Source organism: Armigeres subalbatus, chromosome 1 (assembly GCF_024139115.2).
Source record: "Armigeres subalbatus isolate Guangzhou_Male chromosome 1, GZ_Asu_2, whole genome shotgun sequence".
Lineage (NCBI taxonomy): Eukaryota > Metazoa > Arthropoda > Insecta > Diptera > Culicidae > Armigeres > Armigeres subalbatus.
The window spans coordinates 225,698,869-225,719,812 of NC_085139.1; the positions used below are offsets into that span (position 1 = coordinate 225,698,869).

The 20,944-nt window shown below is 46.8% G+C and overlaps 1 protein-coding gene across 1 annotated transcript; it reads right to left on the bottom strand.

Moving 5' to 3' along the window:
- Nucleotides 1–302: 302 nt before the first annotated feature.
- Nucleotides 303–18,996, bottom strand: LOC134207046 (uncharacterized). The gene is made up of 3 exons (XM_062682776.1): nt 18,874–18,996; nt 5,913–7,076; nt 303–503 (listed from the first exon to the last, which is right to left on the bottom strand). Exons 1-3 carry the CDS (start codon nt 18,994–18,996, stop codon nt 303–305), a joined length of 1,488 nt encoding a protein of 495 aa, XP_062538760.1.
- Nucleotides 18,997–20,944: the final 1,948 nt, after the last annotated feature.

The following is a 20,944-nucleotide window of genomic DNA, read 5'->3' on the forward strand; positions in this document are numbered from 1 at the left end:
AATTTTTTCCATAGTGGGTTCGATTTTCGATTGAATAAAGTTCAATTGAGAGGAAAAATTGGGCTCGTGGGTGAGCTTTGAGTCGAACTTTTCCCGTTTGGGTCCGCATTCAAATGGCTTAGAGGCCTTATATTTCGATATACCGCTGTAAATTTCATTTGTACCCCACGAATCAGAAACTTCATCGGAAGAACCATTGTCCTCTCACTTTTTCAGAAATTCATAACTCAATTGAACCGAGAATAATTATTAGCTATCATAAATCACAGACTACGGGTTACGTTCGGTGGCACCATTTGCTGCTAATCGCATTTTTCTCTCTGTTCGAACATGACTCTTTCCGCCGGCCACGGGCCAATGGCAAAATCGCAATCACTCGGTCGGACGGTTCCGTTCATCCCGAACGGCCCCCAGATTCGACCGGGTGCCTTATGCCATGATGCGCCCGAAGGTCGTCCAACTTGAGTGTCCTCCATCCGCTTATGCTCGGGTAGTTCTGGGTTCTGGTTGGCGGAAAACGTGGAGCGCAATAGAAGTTGCCGCCGCCTCGCTGCTGGGTGGAATTAGATGAGATATGAATATGAAATTTCATTCTTTCTGGCAAATTGCCAAAATTGGCCCGAGGCGGATTTGAATTTTTGGATCCTGACTAGAGCATAAATAAAAGAAGAAACAGATCGCTGCCGTCATTTTACTCGGATTGGGTTTCAGACACGGATAAAGGATTCGGAGGACAACTCGGTGAGAATCCAACGCACAGTGGAAAAGAATCGATTGGTTGTAAGCCGATTCTGTTTATCTCAATGGAATAATAAACTTCACTATTGATAATTTAAACTCGCATTTACAAAGAAAACCCGAACAAGAAACATAAGTTGATTCAATTTCATCTTCACAAATTGAAGAACAACGCGTTAGGTCGAAAGTCATCTAGTCCAGCGGTTCCCAACCTGGGGTACATGTACCCCTGGAGGTACCTTCGCTGTCCGAGGTACCACAAAAATACGTAGTGGCGGATGTATTACAATTCCAATCAAAATTTATTGATAATTTTTTTTTGAACGGATGTTTGATTTTGATACATACAGTTCAGTTTGCCATTTAAGGTGTTTTTTTTTTTATAAAATTTGCGTAATTAATAAAATTGCGAAAAAAGATTCGGTTGCCGGTGGGACTTGAACCCACACTATTCCATTAGGTACACGGACGTATTACCAAGTATACAACAGCTGGCAAACGAGCTTCTACTGTCATTGCAGAAGCAAACCCGCCTGAATACGGCAAATAGAAGCACATGTTTGTGATTCAAACGCATCCGACTGTTGTTCAATTCTGCCCGGAGGCCTCCTTTCAAGAGGCTCGGAAGCCTCCTTTCAAGAGGCTCGGAAGCCTCCTTTCAAGAGGCTCGGAAGCCTCCTTTCAAGAGGCTCGGAAGCCTCCTTTCAAGAGGCTCGGAAGCCTCCTTTCAAGAGGCTCGGAAGCCTCCTTTCAAGAGCTCTGGAAGCCTCTTTTCAAGAGGCTCAGAGCCTCCTTTCAAGAGGCTCAGAAGCCTCCTTTCAAGAGGCTCAGGCCTCCTTTCAAGAGGCTCAGAAGCCTCCTTTCAAGAGGCTCGGAAGCCTCCTTTCAAGAGGCTCCAGAAGCCTCCTTTCAAGAGGCTCAGAAGCCTCCTTTCAAGAGGCTCCAAGCCTCCTTTCAAGAGGCTCAGAAGCCTCCTTTCAAGAGGCTCAGGAAGCCTCCTTTCAAGAGGCTCAGAAGCCTCCTTTCAAGAGGCTCAGAAGCCTCCTTTCAAGAGGCCTGGAAGGCTCCTTTCAAGAGGCCTGGAAGCCTCCTTCAAGAGGCTGGAAGCCTCCTTTCAAGAGGCTCAGGCCTCCTTTCAAGAGGCTCAGAGCCTCCTTTCAAGAGCTCAGAGCCTCCTTTCAAGAGGCTCAGAAGCCTCCTTTCAAGAGAGCTCAGAAGCCTCCTTTCAAGAGGCTCAGAAGCCTCCTTTCAAGAGGCTCAGAAGCCTCCTTTCAAGAGGCTCAGAAGCCTCCTTTCAAGAGGCTCAGGCCTCCTTTCAAGAGGCTCAGAAGCCTCCTTTCAAGAGGCCTGGAAGCCTCCTTCAAGAGGCCTCAAGCCTCCTTTCAAGAGGCTCAAGCCTCCTTTCAAGAGGCCTGGAAGCCTCCTTCAAGAGGCCTCAAGCCTCCTTTCAAGAGGCTTGAAGCCTCCTTTCAAGAGGCCTGGAAGCCTCCTTTCAAGAGGCTCAGAAGCCTCCTTTCAAGAGGCTCAGAAGCCTCCTTTCAAGAGGCTCAGAAGCCTCCTTTCAAGAGGCTCAGAAGCCTCCTTTCAAGAGGCCTGGAAGCCTCCTTTCAAGAGGCCTGGAAGCCTCCTTTCAAGAGGCTCAGAAGCCTCCTTTCAAGAGGCTCAAGCCTCCTTTCAAGAGGCCTGGAAGCCTCCTTTCAAGAGGCTCAGAAGCCTCCTTTCAAGAGGCCTGGAAGCCTCCTTTCAAGAGGCTCTCAAGCCTCCTTTCAAGAGGCTCTCAAGCCTCCTTTCAAGAGGCTCGAAGCCTCCTTTCAAGAGGCTCAGAAGCCTCCTTTCAAGAGGCTCAAGCCTCCTTTAAGAGTCTCGGAAGCCTCCTTTCAAGAGGGCCGGAAGCCTCCTTTCAAGAGGCTCGGAAGCCTCCTTTCAAGCGGCTCGGCAGCCTCCTTTCAAGAGGCTCGGCAGCTTGGATTGGATTTGGATTGGATTTGGATTGGATTTGGATTGGATTTGGATTGGATTTGGATTGGATTTGGATTGGATTTGGATTGGACTTGGATTGGATTTGGATTTGGATTGGATTTGGATTGGATTTGGATTGGATTTGGATTGGATTTTGCCTTTCAAGAGGCTCGGCAGCCTTCTTTCAAGAGGGTCGGCAGCCTTCTTTCAAGAGGCTCGGCACCCTCCTTTCAACAGGCCCCGCAGCCTCCTTTCAACAAGCTCAGCAGCCTCCTTTCAAGAGGCTCGGCAGCCTCCTTTCAAGAGGCTCGGCAGCCTCCTTTCAAGAGGCTCGACAGCCTTCTTTCAAGAGGCTCGGCAGCCTTCTTTCAAGAGGCTCGGCAGCCTTCTTTCAAGAGGCTCGGCAGCCTTCTTTCAAGAGGCTCGGCAGCCTTCTTTCAAGAGGCTCGGCAGCCTTCTTTCAAGAGGCTCAGTAGTCTCCTTTCACGCGGCTCAGCCGCCCCCTTTCAAGAGGCTCAGCAGCCTCCTTTCAAGAGGCTCAGCAGCCTCCTTTCAAGAGGCTCAGCAGCCTCCTTTCAAGAGGCCTGGCAGCCTCCTTTCAAGAGACTCAGCAGCCTCCTTTCAAGAGGCTCGCCCGCCTCCTCTCAAGAGGCCTCAGCAGCCTCCTTTCAAGAGGCTCAGCAGCCTCCTTTCAAGAGGCTCAGCAGCCTCCTTTCAAGAGGCTCAGCAGCCTCCTTTCAAGAGGCCTCAGCAGCTTCCTTTCAAGAGGCTCGGCAGCCTCCTTTCAAGAGGCTCAGCAGCCTCCTTTCAAGAGGCCTGGCAGCCTCCTTTCAAGAGGCCTGGCAGCCTCCTCTCAAGAGGCTAAGCAGCCTCCTCTCCAAGAGAGCTCAGCAGCCCCCTTTCAAGAGGCTCAGCAGCCTCCTTCCAAGAGGCTCAAGCCTACTTTCAAGAGGCTCAGAAGCCTTCTTTCAAGAGGCCTGGAAGCCTCCTTTCAAGAGGCTCAGAGCCTCCTTTCAAGAGGCTCAGAGCCTCCCTTTCAAGAGGCCTCAGAAGCCTCCTTTCAAGAGGCTCGGAAGCCTCCTTTCAAGAGGCCTCAGAAGCCTCCTTTCAAGAGGCCTGGAAGCCTCCTTTCAAGAGGCCTCAGAAGCCTCCTTTCAAGAGGCTCAGCAGCCTCCTTTCAAGAGGCCTCAGCAGCCTCCTTTCAAGAGGCCTCAGCAGCCTCCTTTCAAGAGGCTCAGCAGCCTCCTTTCAAGAGGCTCAAGCCTCCTTTCAAGAGGCTCAGAAGCCTCCTTTCAAGAGGCTCAGAAGCCTCCTTTCAAGAGGCCCGGAAGCCTCCTTTCAAGAGGCTCAGAAGCCTCCTTTCAAGAGGCCTGGAAGCCTCCTTTCAAGAGGCCTGGAAGCCTCCTTTCAAGAGGCTCAGAAGCCTCCTTTCAAGAGGCCTCAGAAGCCTCCTTTCAAGAGGCTCCAGCCTCCTTTCAAGAGGCTCAGAAGCCTCCTTTCAAGAGGCCTGGAAGCCTCCTTTCAAGAGGCTCAGAAGCCTCCTTTCAAGAGGCTCAGGCCTCCTTCAAGAGGCCTGGAAGCCTCCTTTCAAGAGGCCTGGAAGCCTCCTTTCAAGAGGCTCAGAGCCTCCTTTCAAGAGGCTCAGAAGCCTCCTTTCAAGAGGCCTCAGAAGCCTCCCTTTCAAGAGGCTCAGAAGCCTCCTTCAAGAGGCTCAGAAGCCTCCTTTCAAGAGGCTCAGAAGCCTCCTTTCAAGAGGCTCAGGCCTCCTTTCAAGAGGCTCAGAAGCCTCCTTTCAAGAGGCCTCAAGCCTCCTTCAAGAGGCTCAGAGCCTCCTTTCAAGAGCTCAGAAGCCTCCTTTCAAGAGGCCTCAAGCCTCCTTTCAAGAGGCTCCAGCCTCCTTTCAAGAGGCTCCAGCCTCCTTTCAAGAGGCCTGGAAGCCTCCTTTCAAGAGGCCTGAAGCCTCCTTTCAAGAGGCTCAGAGCCTCCTTTCAAGAGGCTCAGGCCTCCTTTCAAGAGGCCTGGAAGCCTCCTTTCAAGAGGCCTGGAAGCCTCCTTTCAAGAGGCTCAGAGCCTCCTTTCAAGAGGCTCAGAAGCCTCCTTTCAAGAGGCTCAGAGCCTCCTTTCAAGAGGCTCAGAAGCCTCCTTTCAAGAGGCTCAGAGCCTCCTTTCAAGAGGCCTGGAAGCCTCCTTTCAAGAGGCTCAGGCCTCCTTTCAAGAGGCTCAGAAGCCTCCTTTCAAGAGGCTCAGGCCTCCTTTCAAGAGGCCTGGAAGCCTCCTTTCAAGAGGCTCTGGAAGCCTCCTTTCAAGAGGCCTGGAAGCCTCCTTTCAAGAGGCCTGGAAGCCTCCTTTCAAGAGGCTCAGGCCTCCTTTCAAGAGGCCCAGGCCTCCTTTCAAGAGGCTCAGAAGCCTCCTTTCAAGAGGCTCAGAAGCCTCCTTTCAAGAGGCTCAGAAGCCTCCTTTCAAGAGGCTCAAGCCTCCTTTCAAGAGGCTCAGGCCTCCTTTCAAGAGGCCCGGAAGCCTCCTTCAAGAGGCTCAGAGCCTCCTTTCAAGAGGCTCAGGCCTCCTTTCAAGAGGCTCAGAGCCTCCTTTCAAGAGGCCTGGAAGCCTCCTTTCAAGAGGCCTGGAAGCCTCCTTTCAAGAGGCTCAAGCCTCCTTTCAAGAGGCTCAGAAGCCTCCTTTCAAGAGGCTCAGAAGCCTCCTTTCAAGAGGCTCAAGCCTCCTTTCAAGAGGCTCAGAGCCTCCTTTCAAGAGGCTCAGAAGCCTCCTTTCAAGAGGCTCAGAAGCCTCCTTTCAAGAGGCTCAGAAGCCTCCTTCAAGAGGCTCAGAAGCCTCCTTTCAAGAGGCTCAAGCCTCCTTTCAAGAGGCTCAGAAGCCTCCTTTCAAGAGGCTCAGAAGCCTCCTTTCAAGAGGCTCAGAAGCCTCCTTTCAAGAGGCTCAAGCCTCCTTTCAAGAGGCCTGGAAGCCTCCTTTCAAGAGGCTCAGAAGCCTCCTTTCAAGAGGCCTGGAAGCCTCCTTTCAAGAGGCCTCCAGCCTCCTTTCAAGAGGCTCAGGCCTCCTTTCAAGAGGCTCAGAGCCTCCTTTCAAGAGGCTCGGAAGCCTCCTTTCAAGAGGCTCGGAAGCCTCCTTTCAAGAGGCTCGGAAGCCTCCTTTCAAGAGGCTCGGAAGCCTCCTTTCAAGAGGCTCGAAAGCCTCCTTTCAAGAGTCGTCTTGGAGACTCCTCCGGGAGTCGTCTTGGAGACTCCTCCGGGAGTCGTCTTGGAGACTCCCCCAGGAGTCGTCTTGGAGACTCCCCCAGGAGTCGTCTTGGAGACTCCCCCAGGAGTCGTCTTGGAGACTCCCCCAGGAGTCGTCTTGGAGACTCCCCCAGGAGTCGTCTTGGAGACTCCCCCAGGAGTCGTCTTGGAGACTCCCCCAGGAGTCGTCTTGGAGACTCCCCCAGGAGTCGTCTTGGAGACTCCCCCAGGAGTCGTCTTGGAGACTCCCCCAGGAGTCGTCTTGGAGACTCCCCCAGGAGTCGTCTTGGAGACTCCCCCAGGAGTCGTCTTGGAGACTCCTCCGGGAGTCGTCTTGGAGACTCCCCCGGGAGTCGTCTTGGAGACTCCCCCAGGAGTCGTCTTGGAGACTCCCAGGAGTCGTCTTGGAGACTCCCAGGAGTCGTCTTGAGACTCCCAGGAGTCGTCTTGGAGACTCCCAGGAGTCGTCTTGGAGACTCCCAGGAGTCGTCTTGGAGACTGCCAGGAGTCGTCTTGGAGACTCCCCGAGGAGTCGTCTTGGAGACTCCCCCAGGAGTCGCCTTGGAGACTCCACCAAGAGTCGTCTTGGAGACTCCCAGGAGTCGTCTTGAGACTCCCAGAAGTCGTCTTAGAGACTCCCCTGGAGTCGTCTTGGAGACTGCCAGGAGTCGTCTTGGAGACTCCCCCAGGAGTCGTCTTGGAGACTCCCCCAGGAGTCGTCTTGGAGACTCCCCCAGGAGTCGTCTTGGAGACTCCCCCAGGAGTCGTCTTGGAGACTCCCCCAGGAGTCGTCTTGGAGACTCCCCCAGGAGTCGTCTTGGAGACTCCCCCAGGAGTCGTCTTGGAGACTCCCCCAGGAGTCGTCTTGGAGACTCCCCCAGGAGTCGTCTTGGAGACTCCCCCAGGAGTCGCCTTGGAGACTCCCCCAGGAGTCGTCTTGGAGACTCCCCCAGGAGTCGTCTTGGAGACTCCCCCAGGAGTCGTCTTGGAGACTCCCCCAGGAGTCGTCTTTGAGACTCCCCCAGGGGTCGTCTTGGAGACTCCCCCAGGAGTCGTCTTGGAGGTTCTCCCAGGAGTCGCCTTGGAGGCTTCCAGGAGACTTCTTTGGAGAATCCTAGGTGTCTCCAATGAGTCTGCTGCGTCAGTCTGCTGAGTTGGAGATTTCCAGCCGTTTTGTTTTTGAGACTTTCAAATTTTTTTCGTTTGTGAAGACCTCCTGGAGTCTTCTGTTGTAACTATTAACAATCCTTTTATCGAGGTTCTCAGAAGTATTTTTTTAGACTCTTAAGAGTCTTCTGAGAGATTCGCAGAGACACCTGTAGACACTTAGAGTCTCCACTTTGAAGAGTGTTTGATTATTGTAGTGTTTTTTTTGTGTAGACTCTCACTCAACAACACTGAAGAGATCCTAATCGTAAGCTTAGAGAACCCCCCAGAGAAAAAGTAGAAATAAAAAAAAAAAAGATTTAACATGGCAAGGACTAGCCAATAGAAATTAAAACAATTCAAAAAGTTATCGTCCTTGATTTTTTTAAACGATTCATTACTTGGGAATAGAAATTGAATAAACATTAACATTAATTGTACCAGGAGCATTTCAAGAAAAAAAACTTTATTACCAATTATAATCAAATAAATATATTTATAATGTAGATAATCAAAAATCTAACCTCGCCATTTGTGTAGATTTCTAATAAATATTTTGAAATCCTTAAAATTATTTGGAGAGTCTCATCCTATATCTGTCTGAGGACATCGTTTCAAGATTCTACTTTTTCTTTTGATGACAGCGTTTTATTTATATTAATAGATGTCAAACTGTGAAAAAGTGTTTTGAAAATTTTTGAGACACAACTTCATAGGCAAATTTGATTATGACTTTACTTCCACCTACATATAACCCATCTGTTCATGTCATGTTAGCGATAGCTTCTTCGTGTAGCAGAATTCCGCATTGTCCAAAATTGGTGTTCAGGTGTCTGGAAAGTATCGTTCTGACCCAATAAACATAAAACAGGTGCCAAGTAGATCGTATAACGCAGCTATTGGTCGCGATTTCGTCTCCCATTTTTGCCGGCTCGAGTCCCCGGTGCGCCAAAAACACTGTCAAAAGCCACAATATTTGCATTTATCAAAATAACTGAACCGTATTGTGAATTGGTGCTACTGCTGCTGCTGCCACTACGAACACTACGTAATGCCACTGCCGACCGACGCAGCGACTGAGCAACAGCAGCAGTAGTGGTCGGTGGTCAGTTTCGAAGTTGTTTCGCTTCTGTGAACCAGAACCTCGAGACTGACCGCCAGCAAACAGCAAGTCAGTGGCGTGTCACACACGTTGCGACTGGTGTATTTTTTGTAGCAGGATTTTTCGATTTAGGGAACCAGTCCCGGTGTCCCGTTTGGTGGTCCGTGCCTTTTTTCCCACCCGTGAGGCACCCGATCTGCTGGGATGGTATGCAAAGATTTCGTCGGTTGAGCACGAGTTTCGGATATTTTCCGGTTGGTTTCCGCTGCTCAGATTTCGGTGACCGCCCACGTGATGGACAGCCGCCGTGATGGACATACGTTTTGGTGGGTGTACGATCCGATGCTTGTTGGAAAAGAAGGGTAACGAAATTGTGATAATTTTGTGTTACGGTGGGTTTCTTGAGAATTGCTTGTCAGGAAGTCTTCGTCGAAGAAACATTTGCGTCTTATTGAAACTGGAACATCATAACAACCATTGAATGCTATTTTTATTTGTCTTTACTAGAGCGTTCCAGTCCGAGGGTGGCTCGTCTCTGAATGCAATGCAATCCGATGCTGGTTCATGTTAAATCCACTGGCGTGCCAAAAGTTTGCACTTTTTCACAAAAATGTTGACCATGTTTTTACAGGATTTTTTTTCTACGCTGGTAGGTTGACCATCATTGTACGTGTAAAACATGTCTTCATGAGCGCTTTATGCAACTTAAATTGGATAAATTCAAAACAAGAAACAAGTATTTGTATGAGACAAGATAGAACAAGCCAAACAATTCTAGTTCGCATCCAATAGCATAAATTGTTAGCTATACAAAAACCTTGGCAGAGTACAAACTTCAAATTGTACACAGAAAAAAAGATGTCGCAAAACTTTGCTACAGACGAAATGCTTTAACTCTTCGGTCTGTTGAAACTTTGTGGAGTGGAAAGTTTTCTTCAAAAAGTCATTATCCAATTATGAGCAGACGGAGCACTAACAGCAGTCTGTAGTCGTTTTCATACCCAAAATGAAGCTGCTCTGCTGGTCATGTTCGTTGTCTGTGCAACCCCCAGAAGGAGACAAACTCCTAATTGAAATAAATGAGCAAACTCACCTGCCACACCCCTGTCGATGTCGCAGGAAAGGCATTTCTCAAAAACAGTTATCAAAGTTTTCGAGATCTTCACGATAATTACAGGTCCAACTAAATTCATCATCATTTAAACTTTGACGAAAAACAAAAATCCACAATCAAGCCATAAAATCGATGACAATGCAAAACCGAAGTCTACTGGTTTTGGTCCAAGCTAGATCCCTTTTGCACCACGTTCGAAATGTGTATCACTTTGAGAAAATTGCTATCCACTTAGGCGATCCTTTCCGAATCTTCTTGTTGCAGCATATTCGCACCCTTGGCCGTGTCGTGGCAAGGACCAAAAACACACCAGACTATCCCGCTGAGGGACAGACCGAGAAAAAGGTTGGCTCCGACATTGCCAGGTACCTGTTGTTTGCTGGTCGTCCCACAAAGCAAGAACCATTCTCGAGGTCCGAGGCGACAGTTGTTCGATTGAGGGTGAGTTGTGTTTAGGAATGGAGAAAAAGCGAAATCCGAAAACGAGAGCAAATGCCAGAATCCTACGGTGATGGATGTCTAGACGAAGTCCCAGAATGGGACTCGACAACACGTTGCCCATGTGTTGTTCTGGGGAATTGTCATCCCTACCGCTGGGCAGTGGCGCCTCCAGTAATGATTTCTTGTCGATGCTTATCAGTGATCGGGGCAACAGATGATTGATTTTAAAATCGGTTCCAGCAGCATGAGCCAAAACGAGCACACAATTCTTTGTTATTGCTAAATAATTACCGTTTTGCCTTTCTCGTATAACAAAGTTGTACCGAAAGGCTATCATTTCACTCCAAAATCGAACTTTTTATAGAAAGCTCAGAGACCCATAGTGTTATATACCAATCGACTCAGCATGACGAACTGAGCAAATGTCTGTCTGTCCGTGTGTATGTGTGTGTGTGTGTGCACATGTGCCATAAAAACATTAGCCAATTTTTCACATAGTAATTCTTAACCGATTCTCTCGCAACAAGTTGCAATCGACAAAGAATAAAGCGTAGTTGATCACTATTGAATTTCATAACGATTGCACATTCCAAAAAATTCTAAATATTCAAATAGTTATGATACATCGTGAAAAAGTCATAACTTGCTATAAAATGCCTTGTAGAATCAACCCATGCAAGATCTTCTACTCGCTTTAGTACAAGACTTGAATACAACAAATGCAACACAAGTTTTGATAGCATGCAAGTTACGTTCATAACGCCATAACGCTTCTGGAGCTTCAAAGCATAATAAAAAGATCGAATAAAACGCACACGCTAATAATACTTTACTTAGAATTTTTGAAAATAAACTCACAAATAACTCAGCATTTCAACTAATATTCCGGGTTGGATTGATTAATTATGTACGAGAAAGGCACAATCACTGCTAGGTGGATCAATCTGGGTTTTTCATCTTAAAGACGTGTTATAATTTTTTTAGAATTTTAAATGCATCTAAAACTTTTCTTTCTTTCTATTGCTGGATATCGATAAATCTTTGACATTGTATTTCTTCTCGATCTTCTTAATGATTTTGTGCCGATTTACATGTTTTATAATTTTTATTTTTTCTCAATTAAATTTTAACCTGAAAGTTTGTTTTGCCAAATCACCACCAGCAGGATGCCGCGTGCTTTTCACTGTATAAGCAGTGAGTACCCGAAGAATTTGACAACAACCAGAACCAAATTATAATTAAATTAAATTTAGGGTAAATCCGGGTGAGATGCCGTGTCTGTATAGATGCCGCACTTCAGAGATCTGGTAGAACGGGCTTGATTTATTGGCACAAAAGTACGTGAGAGTGTGTATTTTGTAGCAAATTGTAGCAAAAACAATAACGTAAGTAGTAGCTGCTCATTCTTATCAGTCAAAAAAGTACACTTTTATTTATACGGCAAAGGCCGTAAAATTTCAACGCTATTTTTAATAAAAACATTTCTTACCGTTTTGCGAAAATTCTGACGAGTCCACATGTTTATTTAATTATGTAACTCCTTTAAAAAGCTTATAGGTTATGTTTGTAAGTAGTTTACTTTTTGAGTAAAAATATAGAGATGTGGCGTCTATCCCTGACAATCGGTACAGATGCCGCAAAAAACCAGGATGATATGCCGCACCTACCTACTATCAGCACTTTAATGAGATATTATTTCTAAGTGGGGGAAATCATGTGATATACGAAGACTACACTGAAGAAATTCCCGTCGCCCAAGCTCTGGACGGTCGTTTTAAATTTTGCTGATTACTTGTTTCACACAAAGAGGCGCGCATCGTTTATCTTCAGGTTTGACATTTCACACTAGCGCCATCTGTTGACATTGTCGTACTAAACAACATTTTGTACAACATGCACGCGAGATGGTGATAAAGAAACTGGGCGATGATTTTTTTCAGGAAATTGTTCCAGCTGTTACGTCTGTTTGTCTGTGGTATAATGCAGCGGTTCTCAACCTGGGGTACATGTTCCCCCGGGGGGTACCGTCGACGGCCCTAGGGGGTACCTCCAACAAAAATTCGTAATGGCGGATGAATTACGATTCCAATCAAAATTTATTGATAAAGTTTTGAAAATTGTGTATTTTTTTATTTCAATACTTTGTTTTGTAGGGGAAAAGACGGCTTTGGCAGGTTATAGAACAATTATTGTCAGGGGGGTTTTTGTCAACAAAATTTTATGAAATTAACCCACAATATTCTTTAATATGCAAAGAACGTATAGCCCAAATTTGAGCATCATCAGTCATAAAAAAACCCCTGACAATAATGGAACAAAATCTGTCAAAGCCGTAATTCCCCCTACATAATAGGCATGGCGATTAGTAAATCCAATAGAATGCTGCCCTCCACAACCAGCATAGATTTCTTCCAAGCAGCTCGAAGACCTCCTTACAAGAGGCTCGGAGGACTCCATTCAGGTTGTTCAGAAGCCTTTTTTTTCAAAAGGTTCGGAAGCTTGGAAGCCTCCTTTCAAGAGGCCTGGGAGCCTGCTTTCAAGAGGCCTGTAAGCCTCCTTTCAAGAGGCCTGGAAGCCTCCTTTCAAGAGGCCTGGAAGCCTCTTTTCAAGAGGCCTGGAAGCCTCCTTTCAAGAGGCCTGGAAGCCTCCTATCAAGAGGCCTGGAAGCCTCCTTTCAAGAGGCCTGGAAGCCTCCTTTCAAGAGGCCTGGAAGCCTCCTTTCAAGAGGCCTGGAAGCCTCCTTTCAAGAGGCCTGGAAGCCTCCTTTCAAGAGGCCTGGAAGCCTCCTTTCAAGAGGCCTGGAAGCCTCCTTTCAAGAGGCCTGGAAGCCTCCTTTCAAGAGGCCTGGAAGCCTCCTTTCAAGAGGCCTGGAAGCCTCCTTTCAAGAGGCCTGGAAGCCTCCTTTCAAGAGGCCTGGAAGCCTCCTTTCAAGAGGCCTGGAAGCCTCCTTTCAAGAGGCCTGGAAGCCTCCTTTCAAGAGGCCTGGAAGCCTCCTTTCAAGAGGCCTGGAAGCCTCCTTTCAAGAGGCCTGGAAGCCTCCTTTCAAGAGGCCTGGAAGCCTCCTTTCAAGAGGCCTGGAAGCCTCCTTTCAAGAGGCCTGGAAGCCTCCTTTCAAGAGGCCTGGAAGCCTCCTTTCAAGAGGCCTGGAAGCCTCCTTTCAAGAGGCCTGGAAGCCTCCTATCAAGAGGCCTGGAAGCCTCCTTTCAAGAGGCCTGGAAGCCTCCTTTCAAGAGGCCTGGAAGCCTCCTTTCAAGAGGCCTGGAAGCCTCCTTTCAAGAGGCCTGGAAGCCTCCTTTCAAGAGGCCTGGAAGCCTCCTTTCAAGAGGCTTGGAAGCCTCCTTTCAAGAGGCCTGGAAGCCTCCTTTCAAGAGGCCTGGAAGCCTCCTTTCAAGAGGCCTGGAAGCCTCCTTTCAAGAGGCCTGGAAGCCTCCTTTCAGGTGATTATAGAATGAAGCCAGAAATCGGCCATTTTATAAACCACGTGCTTTTCCAATATTTTTTTCAAGAGCACGAGATGAAAGAACCGTTACGCGTATGGGGCTGAAATAATGAAAGATCGTTTGCTTAGTTATGCTGAACAATCATAATTTTATTTTCGGCACTGTACGAAAACTTTTACGCCAGATTTGGGCTTTTGGAAATGAATGTAGATAAACGTGTGGTGAATTTGAAATTCACCACGGGCTTCATTCTATAATCACCTTCAAGAGGCCTGGAAGCCTCCTTTCAAGAGGCCTGGAAGCCTCCTTTCAAGAGGCCTGGAAGCCTCCTTTCAAGAGGCCTGGAAGCCTCCTTTCAAGAGGCCTGGAAGCCTCCTTTCAAGAGGCCTGGAAGCCTCCTTTCAAGAGGCCTGGAAGCCTCCTTTCAAGAGGCCTGGAAGCCTCCTTTCAAGAGGCCTGGAAGCCTCCTTTCAAGAGGCCTGGAAGCCTCCTTTCAAGAGGCCTGGAAGCCTCCTTTCAAGAGGCCTGGAAGCCTCCTTTCAAGAGGCCTGGAAGCCTCCTTTCAAGAGGCCTGGAAGCCTCCTTTCAAGAGGCCTGGAAGCCTCCTTTCAAGAGGCCTGGAAGCCTCCTTTCAAGAGGCCTGGAAGCCTCCTTTCAAGAGGCCTGGAAGCCTCCTTTCAAGAGGCCTGGAAGCCTCCTTTCAAGAGGCCTGGAAGCCTCCTTTCAAGAGGCCTGGAAGCCTCCTTTCAAGAGGCCTGGAAGCCTCCTTTCAAGAGGCCTGGAAGCCTCCTTTCAAGAGGCCTGGAAGCCTCCTTTCAAGAGGCCTGGAAGCCTCCTTTCAAGAGGCCTGGAAGCCTCCTTTCAAGAGGCCTGGAAGCCTCCTTTCAAGAGGCCTGGAAGCCTCCTTTCAAGAGGCCTGGAAGCCTCCTTTCAAGAGGCCTGGAAGCCTCCTTTCAAGAGGCCTGTAAGCTTCCTTTCAAGAGGCCTGGAAGCCTCCTTTCAAGAGGCCTGGAAGCCTCCTTTCAAGAGGCCTGGAAGCCTCCTTTCAAGAGGCCTGGAAGCCTCCTTTCAAGAGGCCTGGAAGCCTCCTTTCAAGAGGCCTGGAAGCCTCCTTTCAAGAGGCCTGGAAGCCTCCTTTCAAGAGGCCTGGAAGCCTCCTTTCAAGAGGCCTGGAAGCCTCCTTTCAAGAGGCCTGGAACCCTCCTTTCAAGAGGCCTGGAAGCCTCCTTTCAAGAGGCCTGGAAGCCTCCTTTCAAGAGGCCTGGAAGCCTCCTTTCAAGAGGCCTGGAAGCCTCCTTTCAAGAGGCCTGGAAGCCTGCTTTCAAGAGGCCTGGAAGCCTCCTTCCAAGAGGCCTCGAAGCCTCCTTTCAAGAAGCTCGGAAGTCTCTTGTTAAGAGGTCTGAAAGCCTCTTTTCAAAAGGCTCGGAAGCCTTCTTCCAAAAAGATTAAAAGGTTCCTTTCAAAAGATTCGGAAGGTTTTTTTAAAAACCCAAATTTATCCACCAGTGGTGATTATGCCTTTCTCGATTCAATGTGTTGAATTCGAATTAGTATGGTAAATGCAACGTAAATTGCCTACATTTAGGCGGTTAATAGCTTTGATGCGATTATATCACGCTGCTTAAAAATAACTCAACTATGAGAGTAATGGATTGCGTCACGGCTAAATTGATTAATGGTTTAAAATGTGCATGTACACAGCGTATTTGATAAAAGAAAAATAGAAATATTATTCAAACTGCATGAGATATTAGCAAACAACAACAATAGTGTCCAACTAGGAAAGTTTCTCCGTCGAATGAAACTAGTTGCACTCGAATCGGTCAAGTCCTTCTATATGAAACACACAGTCAGACATGTGCTCAGTTTTTCGAGCTGAGTCGATTGGTATATAACACTATGGGTCTCCGAGCCTTCTATCAAAATTTAGCTTTTTGAGTGAAATTATTGCCTTCTGGTACAACTTTGTTGTACGAGAAAGGCAAAAAGGCTCAAAAGGTTCGTTTCAAAAGGCTCGGATAGCTCTTATCGAGAGGATCGGAACCCTCTTTTCAAGGCTCGGAAGCGTAGGCTTTGAAGCGTTATTTCAATATGTAATGCTTCTCAACAAGAGGCGCGAAGGCCTACTTTCAAGAGATTCAGAAGGTCCGTACAATAGGCTCGAAAGTGTTCCTTAAAAGAGCTCGAAAATAATCTTTTAAGAGGCTTGGAAGTCTACTTTCAAGAAGGGGTACCTCAATTAATGCAAAAGTTCGAAGGGGTACCTCTCAAGAAAAAGGTTGAGAACCGCTGGTATAATGGTACCGTACTGCATCAGTGCAGTTTCTCATCAATGGCCACGACTTTCGAGTTCGACTGGTTGCCGAGAAATTGGTATTGCTGTGAGACACAACTTCATCAATAATAAGGGACCGACTGTTTACTTCGATGACATTTACTTCCAGGGTGCAGCAGCCGTAAAAAGTGTAGACAACAACCTTTCGTGCACCATGTTTACGGTACTCGTCACTGAGTGGCGATACCGGCGTTTCTATCTGTTGTTAAGCCTGCTACTCTATGTTCTGAGATTTTCAAAATTTTCACTATGATCTCATGGAAGAATGGTAGTTGGAAATCGATAAAATGTATGGGAAAATCAAGTATTTTGCAAATTTATGGAAAATGGTGGTGTTTTAGAAGAAAGTAGTGATAAGGAATGAAGTATGAGGTGAAAAGATTATCTCCTGCACTTAGTTTGCACTGATTAGTAGTTTAATAGTGATGCAATTTCGATTTTACTACCATTGAAAAAACGCCATCTCTTGCATTAATCGTTTTGACTGGTACCTTATTGCTGGATGGTTGACTTGTCCTGACCTTCCCTAACTACTTCATTAACGCAAGATAAGTATTATTTTTCCTATTTTTAGTTCTCCGTACTTTTAAGCATACAATCATTGACCATGGTCGGGGTATGATGATATGGACGCAAAATATTCTTTTGATGATGATGATGATACTACCATCTATTGTAGCAAGGCACCTGCCGATAGCACTGGCCATATATGGTCGGGGTTCTGCCAAATCCACGGATACAAATTTCATCCATTTGCTTCAATTTCCAATATGGTAATATGTTTGAATCAAACATATTTATTTTTAAAACCAAATTAAATCTCTGTTTGTTTTATACATACACTAGTGGGCAGCCCCTCGCTCGCTCTTGTAAAAGTAAACAAAAACTCGAGTTCGGATCGGATCCGATCGGAAGTCAGCAGAGAAGCCAAGCCTGACGGCTGTTCGGCCACATTGAGAGTTGACGTAAAGTCAATGTCAACTTCTCTCCCCGAACAGCCAAGATAGCTGTGTGGTGTCGGCAGTCAGTTATCTGGCTAAGAATAACGCTACGGATTGCCTGTTCCGGTGGTAAAAGTCCACCATACAGGTGGAGGTGACCCCAAATTCTTGGTGTGATGCGGCTTTATGCTTACCGTGCCCTGGGTGGTGCGGATAGAATCGATTTGGTTGTCAAACTGAAGCCAAAGTTTTCTATTGTTCCGGAGCCAAACATTGAAGATCGTTGTTATGTTCGTTTTAGATCTTATATTGAGAAGTATTGTTATTATTTGAGGAAAAAATAAAAATAAAATTAGTTTGAGTTTTGCATTCTTTGTAACACATATATTTACATTTTATTTCGAGTGGATAATTAGTAGGAATGCAATTAAAAAGCACTCGTTATGAGATTTCACGAGATTCAGCAGCTTATTGGAGCAGGGATGCATGTAAACCATCGTAAAGTCATGTAGAGTCTCGCGCATTTGTGTGCCTTCATGCAGCATGGAAAGAGTAATTCGAAGAGCGGGAAATGTTTGACAGCCGAGTAACTGCAAAATAATTTTGCTAATGGGATTGATTTCAAAATATCCCGCTACTCGCTTGAAAGCAGAAAAGCGGCTCTATCCGCAGCACCCAGACCGTGCCTAAGAATGAATGGTTAGGGGGGTCTAAAAAGAATCTAACCGCAAACGGAGCCTGTGAAGCACCAGGGCACCCTTCACAGTATCTAGCCCTTACTGCGCTAACCGGCGCTATGGCGTAGTTGACTTTTTGCTTCTCCGAAATTATCGGCTACTCTTATTCAATCTCAACTTGAGGTTAAATAAGGGTGGGATTATGAGCATGTTTTTATTTAGTTTTTCAACAAATTGTCACCTATATGGATTCGCTTTATGCGTTATACACATTGTACTCTGTGTTTCGCAATCAAAAGCAATCGTGCTTAGGTGCTTTCTTAGATATTGAAGGTGCTTTCGACAACGTGTCTTTCGATGCAATATTGGAACGCACGTTGTCATGGGCTACCTAATATTATTACCAAATGGATTCACCAGATGCTTAAAAACCGACATCTCTACTCGACATTACGTCAAGCAGCGATTAGGAAATTAAGTGTCTGCGGATGCCCTCAAGGGGGAGTATTATCTCCACTTTTGTGGAATCTCTTTATAGATACGCTATTGACATTACTTAAGAATGCCGGTTTTCCTACCTATGGATTTGCCGACCACTATCTAACATTGATAGTGGGTTTGTGCATTACTACCTTATTCGACCTGATGCAAAATGCTCTTCAGGTAGTTGAAAGTGGATGTCGCCAGTATGGCCTTTCGGTCAATCCGAATAAAACATCTATTGTTCTTTTCATGGAAAAACGTAATCGTAATGGTATTCGTCCATTACATCTTTTTGGTTCTGAAATCAATGTAACTGAACAGGTAAAGTATGTGGGTCTAATTTTGGAATCAAAGCTTTCCTGGACTCCTAACATTGAGTTCAGAATCAAAATGGGCGTGTATGGCTTTTGGACAATGCCGACGAAACTTTGGTAAAAATTGGGGTCTTAAACCCAAATATATGAAATGGATTTACACAACAGTTGTACGACCAATTTTCACTTATGGATATCTTGTGTGGCAAAAGGGGGATGTGAAGACATTTCAGTCTAAATTAGGTGATCTTCAAAGCATTTGCCTAATGTCAATGACTAGTGAGTTCTTTGCAACTCCCACGGCTGCTCTCGAAGTTCTCTTCGACGTGGCCCCACTGCATATACATCTCAAGCAAGAAGCATTTTCTTGTACTTATCGATTATGGGTACTCGGTTTTATGGAGGAGAATCCTGTAAACCGCAGATCTACTGTTACCGGCGGGTAACATTTGTTACTTTTGTTCATTCGAGCGTAAAGATGTAAAGTTACATTGTGCGTAGGAAAGATTTGTAAACGGTGATTTCAAACCGTGCGGTGGGTGGCTGAAACGCAAGCCGCAAAATGAGCTACATCGCCCAGTGAGCGATAATATAGATAAAAGAGGAAAGGCGGATAAAACGCGTCTTTTCTGTGAAGAGATGAGTGCCCTAGCAAGAGGCTGGAGAGACAGCGAAAAAAAGAAGTGATGGTAGTCAGCGTTGTGGAATCAACGAGGAGAGTTCTTTCCTTCTCGGAAAATTGGAAGAAGTGGAATAGTGAGTTGGTGCAAAGGTTTCCCGCAATAAGGACGCCGGAGATTTTCGAGGCCAATCGACCCGCATCGGCCATCCCGTCGCATAGCAGTTCGTAGACTGCCTCCGTGCTCGGCCTCCCACCGGTGGCTCTATAGTCCGCCACTTGCAGGCGGATTCCTCATCCGGAAAATCATCGGCTTTCCGCCGTAACTTACAACGACCGGCCGCGAGCTACCCTTATCACCATCTGACTTTCCGTCAGATACCTCACCATCCAAGCCACTGCCGACCGAAACGTCGCCCAGTCGTCTGTCGGCGGCATCTTCGTCCGGCTGCATCGCCGCCTAGTGGCCGTATCATCGTCCGGCCGCGTGTCAGCCGCATTTTTTTAGGCCGTCCGTCAGCACCATTATTCGGCCTTCAGCCGACCGCTAGTGGCCGTATTATCGTCCGACCGCGTGTCAGCCGCTTTTTCGTTAGGCCCACCGTTAGCACCATTATTCGGCCTCCAGCCGACCACCCGTGGCCGTATCATCGTCCAGCCGCGTGCCAGCCGCTGTTTCTTTAGACCGTTCTGTAGCACCATTATTCGGCCTCCAGCCGACTGCCAGTGGCCGTATTATCACGCGGCCGCGTGTCAGCCGCTTTTCCATCCGGCCGACTTCCAACCGACCGCCTTGGACTGAAACACTGTCTTGCCACCATTGAACGACACCGAAGTCCGCTTCCCTACGCGGCCTGCAGGGGTCATAACCGTCTGACCGTCGACTGCATCATTGGCCGGATTCCTTCTGGCATCATTTTCGTTCGTTGTTACCGCTTATGGTTAATTGGGACAAAATTTTCCTTGCTCCAAGTGATCTCACACACCTCGCGGGATGAGTGGACATCTGGCTATTTGGAGAGAAGTATGTCGGACAGCATTGTTTGTTACACTGACGGCTCCCTCCTCGAAGGTAGAGCAGGTGCAGGCGTCTATTCGCGTGAGCTGAGATTGGAACAGTCACACTCACTGGGTACACACTGCACTGTCTTTCAAGCGGAAAAATTTGCCATCATGTGTGGAGTGCAATCAGCACTGCAGTAACGCATTATGGGCAAAGTAATATACTTCTGTTCAGATAGCGAAGCAGCTATTAAAGCTCTCGCTTCGGCCAACTCAAGGTCGAAGTTGATAATCGCATATCGAACTCAAATTGAGGAACTGAATTCTTCCATAGCTAGAAACGAATTAGCTGATGAGTTAGCTCGTAATAGAGCATCGCCTAACTTTATTGGTCCTAAGCCAGCTATTCCAATACCCAAGTGTTGGGTGAAGCTTTTGATTAACTCTTGGGCTGTCACTCATCGCAAATGGCATTAGAATAGTCTAGATTCATGTCATCAAACAAAATTGTACATCCGGGAGCCATCTCCGGTCGTAGCAGGCTATATAGCTAATCCGTCTATAAACAGAATTGCAGTGTCTTAGTCAAGGCCTTGACAGGTCACTGCCGACTGAACTATCACATGGCAAATATTCAACGCGTTGAATCATCTGTTTGTTATAGTTGTGAATCCGATTATGTAACTGCCCAGTCTATGCACAATTGCGCTTCCAAATATTTGGTAAACACTTACTTAGTGAAATTGACTTCAGAAACCTGAACCTTCAGAGTATTTTGTTGTTCATAACCCGTTGTGGTAAGGAGCTATAAGCTCTTGTACGCTTATGCGTTGTATGCCCTCTTCAAGGGCCCTTTTCCAAACATTCCCTTTGTTCTTCCATCCACATTCCTTTCCTTTTTGTTCACTTCCTTTTCCGTCAGGTGTGTGATGAAAAAGGCTGTGAAGGCGATGGCACAAATCTCCCAAATTGAGGTGAACGTGCCCCTGGAGCCGACGTTCTGATACCTGATACCTGATGGTCGGGGTTCTGCCAAATCCACGGATACAAATTTCATCCATTTGCTTCAATTTCCAATATGGTAATATGTTTGAATCAAACATATTTATTTTTAAAACCAAATTAAATCCCTGTTTGTTTTATATATACACTAGTGGGCAGCCCCTCGCTCGCTCTTGTAAAAGAAAACAAAAACTCGAGTTCGAATCGGATCCGATCGGAAGTCAGCAGAGAAGCCAGGAGCAAGAGTGGAATCATATGTTTTCTTGCTTCCAAATTGATGATAAGGATGTTTTTCAGGTACAGAAAGGTAGGTAAATGAAATATGAACGCTTGGATTTGTGAAATCTGGTAGTCAAATGCTACCAGAATATGAAAATTGGTAGAATTGATAAGAAAAC

What these genes read in the sequence shown, in the direction of transcription:
- LOC134207046 (XM_062682776.1), bottom strand. Translation starts at nt 18,996, where the DNA reads ATGCAGCCGGACGAAGATGCCGCCGACAGACGACTGGGCGACGTTTCG. An exon ending in GTAGCTCGCGGCCGGTCGTT is followed by an intron (nt 7,077 to 18,873) that starts GTAAGTTACGGC and finishes CCAACTCAGCAG; the next exon opens with ACTGACGCAGCAGACTCATT. An exon ending in CCAAGACGACTCCCGGAGGA is followed by an intron (nt 504 to 5,912) that starts GTCTCCAAGACG and finishes TCCGCCAACCAG; the next exon opens with AACCCAGAACTACCCGAGCA.